At 56.9% G+C, this 20,036-nt stretch overlaps 1 protein-coding gene across 4 annotated transcripts in view; it reads right to left on the reverse strand.

Annotated features, from left to right (window-relative positions):
- The window catches only part of HPS3 (HPS3 biogenesis of lysosomal organelles complex 2 subunit 1), a 38,057-nt gene extending 18,662 nt beyond the window's left edge, over positions 1 to 19,395 (reverse strand). For all 4 annotated transcript variants that reach the window (XR_008793460.1, XR_008793461.1, XR_008793462.1 and 1 more), the window contains exons 1-10: positions 19,165 to 19,395; positions 13,663 to 14,154; positions 12,756 to 12,927; positions 11,705 to 11,790; positions 10,185 to 10,383; positions 8,736 to 8,817; positions 6,607 to 6,761; positions 4,158 to 4,266; positions 2,520 to 2,701; positions 779 to 959 (exon numbers count right to left, since the gene is read on the reverse strand). Coding sequence is in view for 1 of the 4 variants with exons in the window: in XM_056121389.1 (XP_055977364.1) it covers positions 779 to 959; positions 2,520 to 2,701; positions 4,158 to 4,266; positions 6,607 to 6,761; positions 8,736 to 8,817; positions 10,185 to 10,383; positions 11,705 to 11,790; positions 12,756 to 12,927; positions 13,663 to 14,154; positions 19,165 to 19,381 (1,875 nt within the window). In the remaining 3 variants the exon portion in view is untranslated. The remainder of the gene's footprint in view (positions 1 to 778; positions 960 to 2,519; positions 2,702 to 4,157; positions 4,267 to 6,606; positions 6,762 to 8,735; positions 8,818 to 10,184; positions 10,384 to 11,704; positions 11,791 to 12,755; positions 12,928 to 13,662; positions 14,155 to 19,164) is intronic.
- Between the last annotated feature and the right edge of the window lie 641 nt (positions 19,396 to 20,036).

Raw genomic sequence — 20,036 nt, forward strand, 5'->3', positions numbered from 1 at the left:
CGGGGATTGAACCAGGTCAGCCGACTGCAAAGCAAGTGCTTCACCCGCTGTACAGTATCTCCCGTCCTCAATTCTTCCTTAAAAACACACTGAGGGGAGGAAGAGCCTGTAGCCAAGAGACCCTTGTGAAACACACTGCGGCCCATTAACAACCTGGTGGCTGAGAGCCGCCAAGAGGACCCCTGAACTTCCCGAGCACCACTTGGGAGCCCCTGCGCACCCCCATCACCAAGACAAAAAAACCCTTGGTAGATCCAAGAGCCAGCTGGCCGGGGAGATGGCACACTGGCTTTGCAGGCAGAAGGCCCAGGTGCCATCCCCAGTACCACATGGTCCTCCCCGAGCACTGCTAGCATCAGGCTTAGAGTTGCACTAGCACCAATGGGTGTGGGCCTCACACAAAACGCCCTTCAGGTTGCCTTAAGGTCAGCGCACTGAGTCCAGTTTCACACACCCAGAGGAAGGGACAATCAGGATTTTGAGGGGGCCCTGAGGAGAAGGCAGGCCAGCAGTGCTTCATCATTCTCCTGAAGACACACCATGGCCACCCGACCACAGTGGGCCACGACCCCTCGCCATCTCCCGGGAAAGCACAGGCGCGCAGGCTGCCAACTTGGGCTGCTTCTCCGGGCCCCGATCCTGTGACCACTGTTGAGGAAACTAACTCATGGAAGCTACTCGCTCAGGAAAAGAAGAATAAGGCCACAGAGAAGTTTCTGGAACATGGCTTCTACACCTCAAGTATCACAGAGCCAAATAGACAAAAAACAACACTCACGGCGCTTAATTCTTCTTCCAGGTTTTCATAAAGTGAATGATTCATGTAAAAGATTAATCCCTGCTCATACTTCTGCGATCTACTGTCCACGGCCCAGTCCACGCGAGCCAGAACTTCAGCCATGGACAAGCCGGACATCTTGTAGTAGGGCAGGGCGAGGTGGGAGTGCTGTGAGTCCAGCCTAAGGGAAGGGAAGAAAGTCCCTCAGATGTGCTGTTGAACACCTGGGTGTCTGACACCGTTGGGAACAAAACAGACCGGGGCCCTGGAGCCACAAACCTCAGAAGACATAAATCTCAAAATATTTTCCATTCCCATTTAAAATCAGCAAGGGCTGGAGTCATTTTGATTTTGTATTTTTATTTCAGAGGTATTCTGAAGTCTAAGAAAAATTCCGTTTTCTTTACTCATAATAAAACAAAAAATGATTCAGTAAATGTTACTATTTGAAATGCAGTTCTAAATTAATGGGAGTGCAGAGTAGCAAATTTCTAATTCTATTAATTTATCATTTTCCTAAGGGCCAAGTAAGGCTTTGAAACAATCCTATGTATAAATATTCCCGAAAGTAAAAGTCACTATATAAAACTGAACACACACACACACACACACACACACACACACACACACACACACACACACCCCGACACACCAATGCACACATAAGAACAGAGAGTCAAACTACAGAATCATGAAAACACATCAATGGTTTTACATTGATGTCAACAAGTGGCAATACTGCACAAGATATCTGCGGTACTGGGATCTCCATACTACTCTTAACACTGCATCTGAGTTTGAGTATGTCAGCGTAGACCTAAGACACCACTTATGGTAGAACGCATGGGTGACGCCTGGACCCGCTCAGTATACCTCCCCCAAAATTAATGACTAGAAAATGCACTTGCTATATTCTAAATACACCCTCTAAAACAAAAATACCACATGAAAATAGCATGTCCTCCTGCTGTCCACCAATTTGCTCGAGCGGGCCCAGTAACGTCTCCATTGTGAGACTTGTTACTGTGTTTGGCATATCGAACATGTCACGGGGAGCTTGCCAGGCTCTGCCGTGGGGGCGAGAAACTCTCGGTAGCTTGCCGGGCTCTCTGAGAGGGGCAGAAGAATCAAATCCCGGTCGAACGGGTCTGCCGCGTCAAGGCAAATGCCCTACCCGCTGGGCTACCACGATGCATCCTTATGCCTTTTTTTAATCTCATAAAAACATCAACTAAAATTAGAGATTGTCCAACTGCTATCGCTGAAGGAACAGACCAGTAACATGGCTGTCCCAGGATCAGGGGGCTTCAGTGGATCAGGGGCCACGCCCAACAGTGCTCAGGCGTGACCCCTGGAAGTGTCCGCGTGACCTTATGAGGTGTGGGAGATTGAAAGCAAGGCCACAGTCACCACAGCTACACGTCATGCTTCACCTCGTGTGCTCTCTCTCAGCCCCATCCTGGGGATCTATGAACCGACATTTCAGAGAGTAAATGACGAAGTGGAGACGCAAGAACTTGAGACACTCTCCTCTCGGACCCACTCCCTGACAGCAGGCACCGGGTCAGGCTCCCCTTCGGTGTCTGCAGGCTCACAGTGCTCTCATCACTGGTGAAACGCGTGAATCCATGAAGGTCCACCTTCAGGGTCCCCACCCCCCATCGAGGCGGTCACTGGGAGTGCTACTCCTTCTGTCCACCAGAACCCAGGCTGCCTCTCCCCCGCTGAGAAGCCTGCCCACCTGCTGTAGCAGTCCCCCAGGTGCCCACAGCTTTCCTTGAACGCTTCCAGAAGCTCCTCCTTCTCTCCAGGTTCCAGCTGGCCGGCGTCCATCAGGGCGGCTCTCAGCAGCAGATGCGCCTCGCTGAGCAGGTGGATGCAGCTCTGCGTCCCGGCGCTCCTGTAGGTGTTACTGTACTCGATCTGCAACCGAGAAGCCAACAGCCAGTGCTGCTGCCACAAACCCTGCCCCAACGCCCTGCTGTTCAGAGGGCTCTTCAGGGCGGGGCCTGAGAGGAGAATGGAGAGACGGGACAGCAGGTGAGGCGTTTGTCTCGCAAGGCAAAACTCAGGCACCACCTTTGGCCCCCTGAGCCACGCCACGAGGGATTCCTGAGCACAGGTCAGGAGTAAGCCCTGAGTACTGCCGGCTGTGGCCCAAATGCCAAAACAAACAGTCCCACGCGAGTTTGCAGGTCAAGTTAACAGCTGACACACTAAATGCTTAATGATGAATCTGAAAGGGGTGAATTTTCACTCTGGTGGGATCTAACTCACGAGTGACTAGGTACCCCAAAATGTATGAGTTAGTCCACTCTATACAGGTATTAAACAGCATTATAGAAAGTAGGAATGTATGGGTCAAAGAGATAGTACAGGGGCTGGAGCGATAGCACAGCGGGTGGGGCGTTTGCCTTGCACGCAGCCAACATGGCCGACACAGGTTCGATTCCCAGCATCCCATATGGTCCCCCGAGCAACGCCAGGAGTGATTCCTGAGTGCATGAGCCAGGAGTAACCCCTGATCATCGCTGGGCGTGACACAAAAAGCTAAAAAAAAAAAAAAAGAGATAGTACAGGGGTTAAAGGTGCTTGCCCTGCATGTGCCTCACCCTGATTTAATCAATCCCTGACACCCTATGGTCCCCTCAGCCCCACAAGGAGTGATCCCTGAGCACAGAGCCAGGAACAGCCACTGAGCATCAGCAGGTGTGACTCAAATGACCCCGCTCCCCAAGAGTTCATGGGAAGGAAGAGAGGGAGGGAGGGAGGGAGGGAGGGAGGGAGGGAGGGAGGAAGGGAGGAGGGAGGGAGGGAGGGAGGGAGGGAGGGAGGGAGAGAGGGAGGGAGGGAAGAAGGAAGGAAGGAAGGTTAAAAGGAAGGAAGGAAGGAAGGAAGGAAGGAAGGAAGGAAGGAAGGAAGAAAGGAAGAAGGAAGGTTGGAAGAAGGAAGGAAGGAAGGAAGGAAGGAAGGAAGGAAGGAAGGAAGGAAGGAGGGAGTGAGGGAGGGAGGGAGGGAGGGAGGGAAGGAAGGAAGGAAGGAAGGAAGGAAGGAAGGAAGGAAAGAGGAGGGAAGGAAGGAAGGAGGAGGGAAGGAAGGTTGGAAGAAGGAGGGAAGGAGGGAAGGAAGGAAGGTTGGAAGAAGGAAGGAAGGAAGGAAGGAAGGGAGGGAGGGAGGGAGGGAGGGAGGGAGGGAGGGAGGAAGGAAGGAAGGAAGGAAGGAAGGAAGAGGGAAGGAAGCTTGGAGGAAGGAAGGAAGGAAGGAAGGAAGGAAGGAAGGAAGGAAGGAAGGAAGAGGGAAGGAAGGTTGGAGGAAGGAAGGAAGGAAGGAAGGAAGGAAGGAAGGAAGGAAGGAAGGAAGCAGGTCCGGAAGGAAGTACCATTTCTCTGTAGAGCTGCACGGGCGAGATGGTATCCACGATGTAGAGATTCCAGCCAGCCTCAGTCGCAGGAGGGACTTTGAGCTTTAGATGGGCATCTTTTCTAGAACTAAAAGGAAAATGAAGTGTAAGAACGAATCAGACGTTTCATCACAGGCAGTGAGACTCTTCCATGGGGACGATCAGCTGCCCCCAACGACGTGGCTCAGGCTCCATGCCCAGCTCTCTCGGGAGCTGACGGGCACAGCAGGTGTCACTGAGCCCCGGTGACCCTGACACTAACCGTCAGCCCGGACAGTCCCTCACGAGAATGAGGCCTTCCCTCATTGCGTCCCTGTGCCCAGCTCTCCTGCAGGTGGTCTTCCTGGGCCACCAGTTTGACTACAACCTCCCAAGAGACAAAGCCGAGCCTCGGGGCTGCCGGGAGACTAGCAAGTGCTCAGAGCACTCATGATGTCCCTTCTCGCAGTAATGGTGCCCTCGAAAAGTTGAGATTCTACAGCAAGTAAAATCACAAAGAACTCAGAATGGGGGGGTGGGGGGAGGGCATACCCCAGTGCTCCGGGGGGGTCAGGGATCCCTTATTGGACTGGATGGTTCGGTGACTGGTCCAAGGATGTGGAGCAGCCCAGCAACAAGGACGCTGGGGACCCGGGCCGTTGGCAGTGTTGGCTGGGGCTTCCTTCAGTGGCGGGGACTAACGCACGTCCCAGGACGCACTCAGCTCTCTCTGGTCCTAGAGTCCTAAAGCTCATTCTGGAGCACAATATCCTTCAAAGCCGTCCTTACACAAGCTCACGGCTGGCGGCTGGCTCCAGGGACTGGGCCCGAGGCCGCCCTGAGTGGCCCGTCCCAGGCACGGAGCTGGAGGTGGTCAAGTACAAGCACAGGGAATTCCAGAACAGCAAAGGCTCACTGGAAAACAGGCACAGGAGCTGGCCCTGCAACCCCCCGTTTTCCTCCCCCCAGAGCAGCTTCCTGTCCTGACGGAGTTTCCCACAGACAAACACGATGACTCTCGGCCCTGAGTGGACAGTCAGCAGGGGCGCTCAGGAACGCAGCGTTCTACTCTCACCCGGCGAAAGCAGCAAGCCCAGGATCACAGTGGATTCACGTTATCAATGTGGGGGAGATGTCCACAGTGGTGCTCGGGAGGCCTGGGAGCCCCCCAGCTAGGCCAGTGGTTCAAGGCATCTAGGGCCCCGCCTGGCTGGGGATCATCTGGGCCACACTGAGTGACGCTGGGTGGGGGGAGAGGGGAGACGGGCCCAGAAACCTAACCCGGAAACAAACCTCCACGCAAGGCAATCTCCCAGCCCCTGCAATTTCATTTTAGAGCAATAAACGCACACGTGTCCATCAGGAATGGGCCCCAAGGCAAGACAGTCAGGAGTTGAGGAAAACTCTTGCTTAGCATGTGGCCAGCCCCAGGGGCAGGCCCTGGTCTAATTCATGGTCCCTCAAGGCCAAGCCCGGAGTAAACCCTGAGCACCACAGGGTGTGGCCCAAAACTCAGGCCCCAGAGGAAGGTGAGAAATTCATCACTGACACACTTGAAGCTCCCGTGACCCCCGTGTCACAGCAAACAGAAGTCACTGTGCTCCATTTCTTAAACCACGCAGCACTGTTAATTATCTCACTAAAATGGGGGGAAAAAAAGGAACACATGAAAACGTAAAACCTTAAGAAAATTAACAAAATGGTCCCAACATGGTAAAAAAACAGTATTTTTCTTTTTTTTGGTTTTGTTTCTGGGCCACACCCAATTGCGCGCAGGGCTTACTCCAGGATCTGTGCTCAGGAATTAGCCCTGGTGGTCTTGGGGGAACAGACCAAATGGGCTGCTAGGGACTGAACCCAGGTCCGCAAGAGCCTTACCTGCTCTACTCTCTCTGCCTTCTGAAAGAAAACAATCTTTGGTGGAAAACACTGAAAGGGGAAAAGGTTGAAGACGACAAAAACCAAGTCTTGTCTGGACTGGGCCACCTTTCTGCAGGGGGGTTGGGGGCGCACATCTAGCTGTGCTCAGGGCTTATGCCTGGCTCTCGCCCAGGGATCACTCCTGGAGGGGCTCAGGAGACCCTACGGGATGCCAGGGAGTGAACCCAGGTCAGCCACAATGCATGGCTTACGACCAACGTCCTTCCCACTGTTCTCTCCCTGAGACCCGGTCTTTCCACTCACTGCACAGACTGTGGTCCCCAACCTTCTCACCTCAAACACCATGGACTTTTATGGCAACTATTCGATCCTTTCCATAGTATGGAAACAATTCATTTTCTTCCGAAAGTTTCTAGGTCAATTACAAAGGCTGTTATAGAAGCTTTATCCCCCACTTTGGAAAAAAAAAAAAGAACACCTGAGAACAACATCTGGCCTTTCCGAATATGGACTTGAAGGGGGGTCGGCTCGGAGCACCCCACAGGACATACGAGTGACGGTGGCTTACCGCGCCCTCCTGGGAGTCTCTCTTCTCTCCGGGCTGGCCTCGGGGTCCGCCTTGGTGAGAAGGACGAGGTGGTTCCGGAAGTGGCAGAGGGCCCTCAAGCCAATGAACAGCTGGATCCTCAAGGCGCAGACGTCCATGCTGACCGGGGGGCACGCCTGGCCAGGAAGGGACACGCATTTGAACACAGACCGAGGCGAGACAACTTTAGTCTTCAAGCACCTAGCAGAGCACTTTACCCCGCTTCCTGCACAGGCCTGGGAACACCCCATCGACGCTCCCCGTCTTCTCAGGGGAGGTTGTCACAGCTAAGGTGGACAGTGCCGGGCTGAGGGCCCGCGGCACCAGGGGCTGGGCCGGTAACAGCAGCATCGTCGTCGCTTCTGGGGGTCTGGTGGAGCGCAGGGAACCAGGAGACATGGCACCTCCCATCCCATCAGCTTCTGTCCTAACGAACGTCCCTCTGCCAGGCCTGTTTCCAAGGAGACATAGCATATTGCCCCGGCATGTGTGCCGTGCCTTTCTGCGGACAGACACTCAAGGTCTGAGGGCACAGAATTTCATCGTCAGATGGCCTGCACTTACTCTGCAGCCAAGAACTTTGCTGCGACTCAGCATACTGCTCCGTGCTCGGAAATGAGGTCATTGATCTGACAAATCTATTAGCTCCTACATTATTAAACAGAGACAGTGGGAGGCTCATTATGGGAAACCTAAGAACTGTCAGCCCGCCTATGGCCCATGTCGATGAATCACCTGAAGGTGCTTTTTCAGTTCTGGGCTCCTGCAGGAATTCCCGCTCTCACTGCTGCTGAGCAAACGTGCAGCTCTGAGCTGTGAGGTGCTCTCTGTCGTAGTCACTCTACATATACTCGCTGGCAAACTTTACAGCGATGCCCTCAGCTGAGTCTAAGTGAGATGTTTTCACAATGATCTTACAAACCCCCATCTGAGTCTGAAGCTCAATGGCTGAGTTCATGCTCTGCGTGCGAAGGCCAGATTCAGTCCTTGGTACCCCCAAGGTCCCCGGACCACCCTCTGGAGCAACGCCTGGAGCACAGAGCTCGGAGTAGCCCCCAAGCACTGCAGGATGTGCCTCCCCCACCAAAAAAAATAATAATAATAATATTAAAATGAAGAAAATAGAGAAAAAAAAACAACACAAATTCTGGGGCCAGAGACAAAGCTCAGAGCTAAGGCACGCGTCATGCGCACAGCCAACCCTGGCTTGATCCCTGGTACCACGATGTCCCCTGGAGCCCCCCAACCCCACCCATGCCCTGGATGACCTCAGCAGCACAGCCTTGAACCCCCACACTGAGCCACTGGCCCTGCTGGCTGAGCCTCTCTGGGAGGGGACCCCAGGTCCCAGGTCTCACATGGGAGAAAGAACCCAAACCTTCTCCCCCGAACCAAGTCACAGTCACGGTCCTCCCGTTGTTCATCGATTTGCTTGAGCAGGCCCAGTAATGTCTCCATTGGAGACTTTGTTGTTACTGTGTCTGGCATATCGAATACGTCACGGGGAGCTTGCCAGGCTTTGCCGTGCGGGCGAGATACTCTCGGTAGCTGGCCGGGCTCTCCGAGAGGGGCGGAGGAATCGAACTCGGGTCGGCCATGTTGGCTGTGTGCAAGGCAAACGCCCTGCCGCTGTGCTTACCACATTATAGCAGACAGCTCTAATTCAGTGGACAAGGCCTTAAGCCCGCACGTGTTGGGCTGGAGCGATGGGACGGGGCTTGAGGCTCTTGCACTGCACAGTCAGACCCCGGTTCCATCCCCGGCACCACAGATGGGCCCCCAGGACTGCCAGGGAATCGCTTCTATTTTATTTTTTGGGGGGGGAGGAGGGGGTCACAGTTGGCGATACTCAGGAGTAACTCCTGGCTCTGCGCTCTGGAATTACTCCTCGCGGTGCTGGGATGCTGGGGATCGACCCCACTTGGCATTCTCTCCACCTGCAGGGTGGGGTGGAGGTCTCCCTTCTGAGCACAGAACCAGGTGTGGTCCCTGAACACCACAGGGTTTACCGTCTCCTCCCCCAAGCAGCATGGAGCCAACACCCCGTGGCACCGGCCAGCATCCGGCCGAGCACCGGCCAGCATCCGGCCGAGCGCAGTGTCCCAGCTGACCTGCAGGGTGCTGTCCCCATAAGGGTCCTCCTCGACCGCCGCCGCCGCGCCACACCGCACCGTGAAGCACTGCAGGTTGTTACTAGGAGAAAGGGGAGAGCGGGACCCCGTCAGCGTCTGTCCGACCTACCGCTCTCGTTCCGAGACGCCTGCAGTCTACAAACAGACTTGACCCCTCCACCGGATGCTCCCGGAGCCCCATCCAAAGCCGATGGTGAACTCAGCTTCTCTTGGGGCGCACAGCATCCTGGCCCAACCGTCCCCTCCAGCCCCACGGTCCACGGTAACAAGACGGTCACCCGCCTCGACTCCCCTTGATGACCGCCAGCAACTCTCCTGCCGCCACACTTTCATTCCGTCACTCTCTCTGGGCTGACCCTTTCAACCTTCTGGGGCCGGAGTAGGGGTACAGTGAGCAGGGCGTTACTCTGCATGCAGCCAAACCGGGCAGAACGGACTTTTGGTTTCGAGCGAGGCCTGGGCGCTCAGAGGATTGGGGCAGAATCGGGGAGAGATGCAGGGCGGTCCAGAGGCAGCCTCGCGGTCCGCTTTGCAGTTGCCCGAGTCGGTGGTTCCCAGGGCCAATTCCTTTTGCCAAGTCGTGAGGCAACTGGCACACGTCTCCCAGGCCCACACCCCTCGCTGGCACCTCTGCCCCCTCGCCAGTGCCCTGGGAATCAGGGTGCGCCCCGGACTCATGGCTGCGTGGCTGGACCTCACACAGATCGCACAGGAAAGAAAAACCAAGCCAGCTGAGGGGAAGGAAATGAGCTCAGGGCCTGCACCAGCAGGCGTCTGTCACCCAAGAACCCACAGCCCAAGTCTGTGGCGACAACTTCCCCATTTGCTTCGGCACAGGGCAGAACCCGCCCTCCCAGACGCCCTCCCGGCGCTGGGCCTTCCTGCGGTGACACGCCTCGGACTGGAAGGAGACCACAGCTGCGGGTGAGGACAACATGCAGAGTCCACGACGAAGTTCTGAGCGAAGCCCACACCAGCTCCACCGAGCTCTGCGCAGAATCCTCCAGAAGCCCCTCCCCTCACCGAGAACACTGCGCTTCCTCACGGAGTGTGGGGACGCCCTTGGCTAGGGCAGGGCAAGTTCTGGGCCTCCGAAAGACAAGCTGTCCAGGTCACGTCCCAGTGCCGGTGCCCAGCGGGCACAACCCCCCCAAGTCAAAGAGTTCAAAGGGGGCGGAGCGATACCACAGCGGGTAGCGCACGCGGCTGACCTGGGTTCGATCCCCGGCATCCCATAGGGCCTCCCCAGCGCTCCCCCGCACTCCTGAGCCAGGAGCAACCCCTGAGCATCACTGGGCGTGACCCAAAAACAGCAAAAAATAGAGTCAGTGAATAAATAACGAAGAGTTCAAAGGCGCCACGAGAGCCGACAGGCGGCCGAAGGACAACCGAAGGATGCCAAGGCCAGGGCGTGGCATGGCGACCCACCTGGTGATGACGTGCAGGAACTGCGGCGTGAGCACGGCCTGCCGCGCCCTCTCGGGGTACTGATACACCGACAGCAGCTCCACCGACCTGACGAGCATGTAGAGGTAGCCCAGGTGGGGCAGGGAGAAGAAGCAGAAGAGGCTGAGCAGCTCTCGGTCCTGAGGCGGGTGCGTCCCGTCGGGAGGAGGAGAGGCCGCAGCTGGGAAGCAAGCACACGGTCAGACCAGCCCTGGGAGCCGGCAGAGACCGGCAGCCTCGGCTTGGCGTGAGCACCCGGTCGGTGCTGAGCAGAGGGCTGTCTGGGGGAGCGGCTCTTTGTGGGTTCATCTGGCGCCGACGTGGCGCTCGAGGTGGACCCTGGGGTCTCACGCACAAGCCCAGCGCTCTGCCACCAAGCCGCAAGCCCCGGGTGCCGGGAACTTTTGACACCCGTGAAACGGGAGACTCAGGGGCTGCCAGGCCCAGCCCCAAGCGAACAGGCCCGAAGCAGGGACGCCACGAGGATTTAGGGACAGAAATGAGAGGATCAACATGGGCTCGGGGAGCTCACAGCGTCCCAAACACTGTCTGTCACCCATGTATGATGTCCATTGCCTAGAACCAGGACTCCTTGGCAGAACATTCTTTGGGCACGTGACTTCATGTCTCAGGGGCTAGAAAGAATTTTCACACGCCCAAGGACCTTGGTTTCTCAGGGTCCACCCATGGCGCCGGGGGGGGGGGGCGGGGTGGCGGGGAGGAGAAGCAGGGAGGCCCCAGCTCGTGGCCTGACCGTCCAGGGAGGGTGCAGCTTGGGTGGAACAGCCATAGAAAGGCGTGTCGGACACTGCCCTGCTCTGGGGGACAGAGAAGGCCTCCTGGGGAGGGACAGGACCTGGAGCGGGTGGGCTGGCTTGGAAGGGAGCCCCGGGGAGCCCCTGAGAGGAGAAGTAGGTCTGGGGAACGGCGGAGACAGAAACGGGTGAGACATAACAGCCGTGCCGGCAGAATAGCACTGCAGACCTCTCTGGGACACAGTTAAGGAGGCGGGGGGCCCAGGGCCACGTCTGGGAGCCCGGGGTGTCTCTCAGGCGGGGCTGCCCACTGGGGTCCTGAGGAGGAGCTGTTTTGAATGACTGACACCAGGCCGCCAGACCAATGTGCAGTGTCCAAAAGCCACCGTGCCTGTCAATGCCCATTCGGCCGACAACCCCCGTGCCCACCCACCCTACCCGCAGGACCTCCTAAGAAGCTCTGCTGAACCTCAGTGACAACGACAGACCCTCAGATACAATGAGGCTCTGACAGGGGCAGGTGCTGAGGGGAAGCCTTAAACCGTTTTCTGGAAGAATTTCCAAAGTGGGTTTTGTCTGCAGCCTCTCTACGGCTTGTCCCGGCAGACATAACTTCCTTTTCGAGTGCTCCCGGGCAATTGTAAGAAATTCGTGGAGGCCCCGGGAGCCCCCCATGGAAGAACCTGAACGGGGGAGGCACTCTGGTCTGCCCGACCCAGGCCGAGCTCCCGACACGGAGTCACTCACCAGGGCGGTACAGGGGGAGCAGCTGGAGGGAATGTAGCCTGATGTCATCGAGCAGCTCAAAGGACGAGATATCGGGAGCGAAACGCCTGTGTGTGCGGAAGGGTGGGGGAGAGAGCTCATTCCCACGGACTCAAGCAGGCAAACACGCAGGACACGGGCAGGGGCAGAAAGCTTTCGCCAACAGGGAAGCGTGCTCCGGGACCAAGCTACTTCACTGTCTGTTTGTGTGTTTTGTTTTCCTATCGCACTGTAGCACTGTCCTCCCACTGTTCATCGATTTGCTCGAGCGGGCCCAGGAACATCTCCCTTGTGAGACTTGCCGTTACTGTGTTTGGCCTATCGAGTAGGCCACGGGGAGCTTGCCAGGCTTTGCCGTGCGGGCGAGATACTCTCGGTAGCTTGCCAGGCTCTCTCTCCAAGAGGGGCAGAGGAATTGAACCCGGGTCGGCCACGTGCAAGGCAAACGCCCTACCGCTGTGCTGTCGCTCCAGCCCCCTTTTAAAAAGAGAGTGTGAGGAATTAAAAAGGCAATCAAGAGAAGAGCTGAAACTGACAGTAAGAAGAACTGCAATTCTGTACCTCAGAGAGTGAACTGTTTAAACTTTGCCTGTCCAAGCTATACATTCCCTGGCATGATGAGACAGTCAACAGCACAGCACTGGCTGCATCTTCCCCGTGTGTTCGAAAGGAAGAACACGAAGGGCACACACACAAGGTTTGTCTTCCTAGATCAAAGAAATTTCTGGAGGAAGCCGGAGAGGAATGAGCCACTGCAAGGCAGTGTTGAGAGCAGGATGAGGGTTTTAGGAAACACTCTGCAAAGCAGCAGCCAGGTGACGGCTGGGAAGGCTGGAGCGAGGCTTTGCACGCCGGAACTGCAGGTGCTTTTCCTGCACCACGGGGTCTGCCAAGCACCACCAGAGTGAACCCCAACCCCAAGCACTGAGCTGGAAGTAGCTCCGAGCACCGCCCGGTGTGACCCAAAAACCCAAACCACCAATATTCCAGATTAAGAAAAAAACCCCAGAATGGTGGAAAGAGATTCTAGTACCTATAGAGCAGATGCTGAACACGAAAGCCTTTGATTTTCTCCTCAGCAAGTCCGGTGGACTCCAGGGTAACACTCAGGCCACACTGTTCACTTTTTTCTCCAAGAAGTTCTAAAGGCTTTTGGCAGAAAACAAAATCATCTGATTCAAGCTGCAGACTTTCATCCCTAGGGCCTGGTCCAAAAACAAAACCAAAACAAACGATTCAGTTCAAGTGCTGCCTGAACAGAAACGAAGCAGTTACTTTCCCACGCTTCCCCCGCCCCACACACACATCTCTAAGACCCCGTGGTTTTGAAGACTTGGCACTTTCTCATCCATGATCCACTACAACTAGGAAACGGAAATTCGGAGGTGAAGGTCCTGACCCACAGCTGGGAGCTGGTCTCTAAGAACTGGTAGGAGACTGCTTCTCCAGCTGAGGGCCGCGGTGGACTGACATGCAGAGGGACCCAACGTCGATAAGGAGTAAGAACTGAGCAATAACACAGTCAAAACCCACTAATATTCTACATTCTTACACACGCGCGCACTAATGTATCGTACATTTTATTACTTCTACTACGTTTTGTGTGTGTGTGCTCAAGCAATAACATATACAGCCAAACCCACTAATGCTCTACATTCATACACACACGCGCGCACATATGTTTTTTACATCTTATTACTTTTACTACTTTGCGTGTGCATGTGCGTGCGTGTCTGCGTGTGCATGTGTGTGTGTATGGCTACACATGGCAATGCTCAGGGCTGACACCTGGCAGTGCTCGGGGTCCATGCAGGATGCCGGGGATCGACCACGGGGTTGGCAAGTGCCCTTCCCGCTGTCCTCTGGCTTCTGTCCTGCGGAGCCCTCGGGGAGTTTTCTCTAGCCTGACGAAAGGTGAGAACGCAGAGCTACTGACTTACCTCTAGGCCGTTCCCCTGCACCGCTGGCCTTAGGTGCGTGGGGCGGATGACGATCGGCGTGTTTCGCGCCCGACTCCAGCTTCAGGATGAGGACCTCCAAGTCCGACATGACTGCGATATATCCCAGGCAGAAAGAAATCTCGATGGGGGTGACGCTGTGTATGTGCACGATCAGAGCCCGCTCGAAGTCCACCACCGAGAACTCGTCACCGATGCTCTGGTACTTGAGAGTGAACAGGACCAGCTTGTTGGCACAGCCAACCAGGAGGTCTCCCTTCACGGGGCAGCAGGAGAGGCACAGCGGGGCCTCGGCCAGCGGCATCTCCACAATGGACATCTGGTCCCTGCAGCTCCCGGCGGGGGGCGTCTCCACGCGATGGCCCTGCATGCGGATGCACACGCGCGCCTCCTCCATCCGCTTGCTCCTCCAGTTCACGTAGGCACGGAGCGACGTGGCTTGGTTCTTCTCTTCAATTGCCACCAAATAGTCTCCTGAGCAGGAAACAAGATTGTGCTGGTGGAGTCACAAACAACAGCCTACTTGGTGCCAGGGAAAGAAACGAAGTTTCGTGCATGTGCCCGAGTCAGGCCAAAGCAGAGGCCCCGGACAATCATGGCAACGGGCTGGAGGGCGGGCCGGTAACCGGATCATAAGCTCCCTTCATTCCCGGGTCTGAAGACGAGCCATCCATTATGTATGCTGCTTACCCAGAAATTTCACATTTTAATACTTCTACGAGCTCTTAAGTACTGACAGAAACACTGAATCTCAAGTTCCAACAAAACTCTCCCAAGAGTTTGGGTGACATTAAAATTTGGTACAAGTTACAGAACTCTGGGAAGGAGGGCAGATCTTACACCAGAACCCACCTCTGTCCGTAAAGGTCTTCTCTTCAGGACCCGAGAGATCCTACAGGGATTATAGCCCTTGCTTCGCATCCTGCCAACCCTGAATCGATCCCTGGAGCACCACCAACAGTTACTCCTGATCAGAGAGTCAGGAACAGACCCAGAGCACCCTTGGGAGCGGGTCCAAAAGTCCCAGCAATTCACATCCTCATGAGAAACAAGATAAAGCTGGACACAGGAAATACAATTTAAATCTAAGTGTACTCCCTCTTAGTTACACGGGTCTTTTTGAAATCACAAAAGCAGGGGCCGGAGCGATGGCACCACAGGTAGGGGACTTGCCTTGCACACAGCTGGCATGGGCTCAATCCCTGGCACCCCATAGGGTGCCCCTGAGCCCTGTTAAAAGTGACCCCTGCGCACAGGGCCAGAAGTAAGCCCTGAGCACCCCAAGGGTGGCCCCCAAAGTAAAACACTAAAATGAAAATTACAAAAGCAGGGTTAGAGAGATCGTTAAGGCACTTGTGTTGCATGTGGCCGGCCCCAGTTTAACCTCCAGGACCATGCAGAGTCCCCAAAGCACTGCCGAAGTTATCTCTGAGCACAGACCCAGGCACAGCGCCTGAGTACCACTGAGTACGGCCCTCAAGACCCCTCTCCCCAAATAGTAATAAAAAGTTACCACAACGATCTTCTAACCACCTTGTGCTGGAAGAAGCCAATGTGGTAAAAGGATGCAAAACGCAGAACATGACCTGTAGTCCCAAGGGTGGCAGAGCCAGCCTGCACCACGGACCCTGACCCCCGCCACACACCCTCGTCCCACTTCCTTGCACGTAAACTGCCACGAGAGGTGGTCGATCTTCTTGATACCCCACGGTTTGATTTACCATCGGTATCTAAGATGCCGGACACATGAGTCTCTGCCCTGCTCATCCTCCACAGTCAGAGCTCCTGGACCACCACCACACTGTCACCAAGGCCCCCAACTCGGTCCCTCCACCCTCTCCCCTTTCCTGCTACCATGCTTGTCACTGCATCTAAGAACGATTCTGTATCACAAAGCCGAGGGGCTCTGCACTCAGCACAGGCACCTCAAGTGCCTTCTCTGTGCCACTGGAGCTGACTCGGCATTCCGGAGTGTGTACACAACTTCTTGTCTGTTAGTTGCGCCTGCCTTTTCCTTTGTGCCCTTGGCTTTCGGTACCTCCCTCCTGGCTCACGCTACGCTGCACTTCACCTTCACTGGGCAGGCATCGCCTGTGTAGACGCAGCTCTTTTACCCAGCACTGTGTCTTTTGTTTTCGTTTGTTCCGGGGCCATTCCCGGTGATGCTCAGGGGATACTCCTGGCTCTGCTTTCAGGAATTACTCCTGGGGTGTCCAGGGACCATACTGGGGATCGAACCCAGGCTGGCCGCATGCAGGGCACATGCCCTCCACACTGTAATATGGCTCTGTCCTCACTGTGTGTGTTGATTGGTAATTTCAGGCAATTTGAATCCATGGCGATCACTGATATCTGGGACTTTCCTACCGCCATTCTGTCTTTTATGTGCTGGTTGCTCTGTTTTTTTTTTTTTTTTGCCATGTGTTTTGTTCTGATTTGGGGTGACACCTGGCAGTGCTCAGGGTTCACTCCCGGTTCTGAGCTAAGGATCACTCTTTGGGTGGGTGGGGTACTCTGTGGGGTGCCGGGGATTATAGCTGGGTCAGTAGCCCGCAGCCCCTTTCTCTAAGTCTCTATCTGCCTTTTCCTTTAGAACGTTTTCCCCGGAGGATGTTCAACTGCTCTGATTTCTCTGCTCCAGACTTTTGCTTTGTGGGTCCCATGGGGGCCTGAACCAGTCTTTGATGTGAAATTAATATGTTACATTTGAACTAAATAGTGTCTGTTGTGGGCATCCTTCCCTCCGATATTCTGTTTACTCCTGCTTATGGGGTGGGTCTGGGGGGCTCGGTGGGGAGGGGGCTGCTATTCTACTACTGTGCCCTTGCTGGGCACCTGTCTGGCAGAAGGGCTCTGGGAATCTCGGCAGGGAGCCTCGGGCTCTGAGCTGGGGGTGGGGCAACAGTGAGCAGGGCTGCAGGGGGAAGGGGGAAGCAGCGAGCGGGAAGACAAGCAGGGCAGGCGCTGTGCTGGGGATCAACAGGAGCTGCAGCCAGGGCCGGTGAAGGTCAGCTGGGAGCTCTAGGACCTATGCTCCCGGGGCCACCTGACTCCAGAACTTTCTCTAAGGCAGTGGAGCGGATCATAAACACATCTTTTGTTTCTAAGACCTCACGAAGGAGGTTATCACACTCCTCTCGGCCTCCGGCAGCGGACTCTAGGTCAGCGTTCCCAGTCAGCAGTTTCCGGTCAGCCGCTCCCAGTCCTGGCACCCCAGCGCTGGGCCACACCCTGGGCAACTGACGCCGTCTCTCCAGAAATGGGCGGGGGTTTTTCCTTGATTTTTAAATTGTTATTATTTCTGGTGGGGCATCGCAAGCAGTGCTCAAGAAGCCCAGGGTCGGGGCCAGAGCGATAGTATGGCAGGAAGGGCACTTGCCTTGCATCCGGCCAGCCTGGGTTTGTGCTCCAACTTCCCAAACGGTTGCCCGAGCACTGGCAGGAGTAATCTGAGCATTGTTAGGTGTGGCCCCAAAACAAACAAAACACAAAACAACAACAAAAAGAAGCCTGGGAGAACTCTGGGTGAGACTCTGCTAGCCAGGCAAGACCGCTGGACACTCAGGCCCAGCAATACGGCACTACAGGGGTCCCCAGGGGCCATCCCAGCAGTGTGGTGGTGGGGGGGGGGTGTCTTCAGGGACAGTCCCGGCAGTGCCCAGAGGCCTCCGGGGCTGCACCAGGAAATCTGTGAAAGGGGGTCACGCAGAGTGAGGGACCAAACTCGGAGCATCATGACCCTGAGCCCCGCACTATCTCCTCAGTCCCAGAAATGGGTTTGCTGGAAATTCTCCCAGGGACCGCGGGAATTACCCACCACTGACAGGTAGGAGCCAGAGGTGCATATATCTGCTGTTTCCTGTTCTAGAATGAACATAAAATATCGGGTTGGGCTGGCCGTGTTGCTCCCCCCAAGACACACACACACAGCCGCACACAGGCACACGGGCGAACATGCATACACACTCAAGCCTGAAACTCAGGAGTGTCCAGAGCTCTTGAAAGTAAGAATTCCTGTTCCTAAAAGGTGGAGGTAGCATGGGGGAAACTCTGGGTCTTGTGAAATGAGGAGGAGGAGAGCAGAACAAATACGGAAATGAGAGCCTTGCGCTGTGAGAGGACACACGATCCTCAGAGCGGTCTCCAAACAGGCGCAAGGACGGCCGCAGTGCAGGTCCTATAAGAGTTTCCACTCGTCCAAAAGAAAAAAATATATAGGTCTGGAGAGACAGTATAAAAAAATTATCTTTGTTTGACAGACTGAACAGCTATTATGTATGGTAATCCTTCAGTTTTTTACTGATTCAAAAAATCCCAACGTCTCCAGCCCCTGATCTATCTACTATCTACTCAAAATATATATATAGCAGAAACCCAACCAGCTGCAGACTGAGGAGAAACTAGGCGTGGATGGACAATTCTGCAAACTGAATCTCAACACTTCACTTCCATGAACCTCAGACCTAGGCTCTTTTTCCCACCACAAAATACATAATCTTACATCTTTATGTCCCTCTCAAAAAACAGGAATCAGATGTTTACCTGTATTCTTGGACAGTTAAATGAACCCTTGGTTAAATCCTTCCATAATGAGAAACACCCTTTGACTTTGGTGTCACACCCACTGGTGCGCAAACGCTACTCCTAGTTTGGTGCTCTGGGTTACCAGAGGTAGGTCCTAGAGGGATCAGGAGACTGGAGACTCTGGAGCACCAACTCGGGGGAGAAGCTCCTATTCTTTGGGATGGAGGGGAGGGACCACACCCGGCAACGCTCAGGGCTTCTGGCTCTGTGCTCAAGATGACCCCTGACGTGGGTCCAGGTTCAAGGGTCCACATGTGCTGCCGAGGACTGAACTACGCAAGACGCGGGCAAGGCCAGCGCCTCACGCCCCTCTCCGCGGCCCGATGCAGCATCTTCCCACGGAGTTTCTGAAAGTGCAACACACGCCCGCGCCCTTGGCATTTCCTCGCATTTCTGCTGCAGGAGCAGCGGAGGCGGCCACCGGGCAGCCAGCTCGGGTCTGGGAGTAGCAGAGGCTGGAGCCGAGCTCCGCTCACGCCCACTTCGAAAGCAGCAGGCAACGCTGGCTATCGGGCGTCGGCAGGGCACGGACAGGGCTCCAAGGAGAACCGGACCGGGCGGAGACGGCGAGGCGCGGGCGCCGGGCTCAGGGCCCCTGGCTCTCCGCTGGCGCCGCGACGCCGCCTCTCCGAGTGTCGGGACGTTCTCCGCGAACACGTGCCTTGCTAAGCGCGTCTGGAGGGCGCAGAACCACCCGCCCAACCTCCCGGGCCCGCTGGGCCAGGAGGAGCTGTCGAGGCGCAGGGTGGGCCCGTCCAGCAGCGCTCGCCGCTGACGGCAAGGCTCGGGGCGCGCCCGCGACGTGCGGCGCGACCCAGGCCCCTCCGGCGGGGTCCGGCCCGCTCGGGGGCCCGCGAGGAGGCCCCGCCCGGCTCCGCGCGCCCCGCCCGCCCGACTCACCGCGCTCGCTGTAGACCAGGCGCCGCACCCGGCCCAGCGTGGAGAAGGTGCCCCGCGGCCGGCACCCCTCGGGGCCGGCCACCGCGAACGCCTCCACCTTGCAGCCGGCCGCCACGAACAGCGCGTCGCGGCCCCCGCCGCAGAACCGCTCGGGCTCCAGCTTGCAGGGCACGACCTGCTGCGACCCGAACGGGTGCAGGTTGTACAGGTGCACCATGCCGGCTGCCGGCCCGGCCCGAGCCGCGGCGGCCGCCCCGCCCCGCCCTGCCCGCCCCGCCGGGCGCCGGCCCGAGACCACTTCCGCGAGCGGCCGGGCCGCGTCACGTGAGGCCGGGCGCCCCGTCCCCGGCCCCGCCTCTTAAGGAGCCCGCCGCCCGGAAGCCTGGGACGGGCGGAGCCGGCGCTCCCGCGCGACCCCTCCCGGCCGCGCCCGACCCCGCCCTCCGCGCGCCAGCCTCGCCCCCGCCTCAGCCACGGCCCCGAGCTCCGCCGCAGGGCCCCCAGGCGCAGCCACGCCCCGGATCGGCCACGCCCCCGAGCCCCGCCGCACGGCCCCCAGGCGCAGCCACGCCCCGGATCGGCCACGCCCCCGAGCTCCGCCCCGCCCCGCCCTCGGGCCGAGTCCTCCCACGACCTGATTGGCCGTCGGCCCTTCGGCCCCGCCCCCGGGCTTTAGGCCCGCCCGCGCCGCCCCTTTTCTGCTCCTGCGTTCCGCGTTCCCTCGCCCCGCGCTGGGCCTCTCTGGCCGACGCGCACCCCCGACCAGGTGCGGGGAGCGCCACATCCGTCCCCCACCCGCGCGCCTTCCGGCTTTTTGAGGCGCGTTAACTCGCGGCCTCCGTTCTCCTAACCTTCCGTCCTTGCTGCCTGGG

This window comes from Sorex fumeus, unplaced genomic scaffold (assembly GCF_029834395.1).
Source record: "Sorex fumeus unplaced genomic scaffold, SorFum_2.1 ptg000044l, whole genome shotgun sequence".
Classification (NCBI taxonomy): Eukaryota; Metazoa; Chordata; class Mammalia; order Eulipotyphla; family Soricidae; genus Sorex; species Sorex fumeus.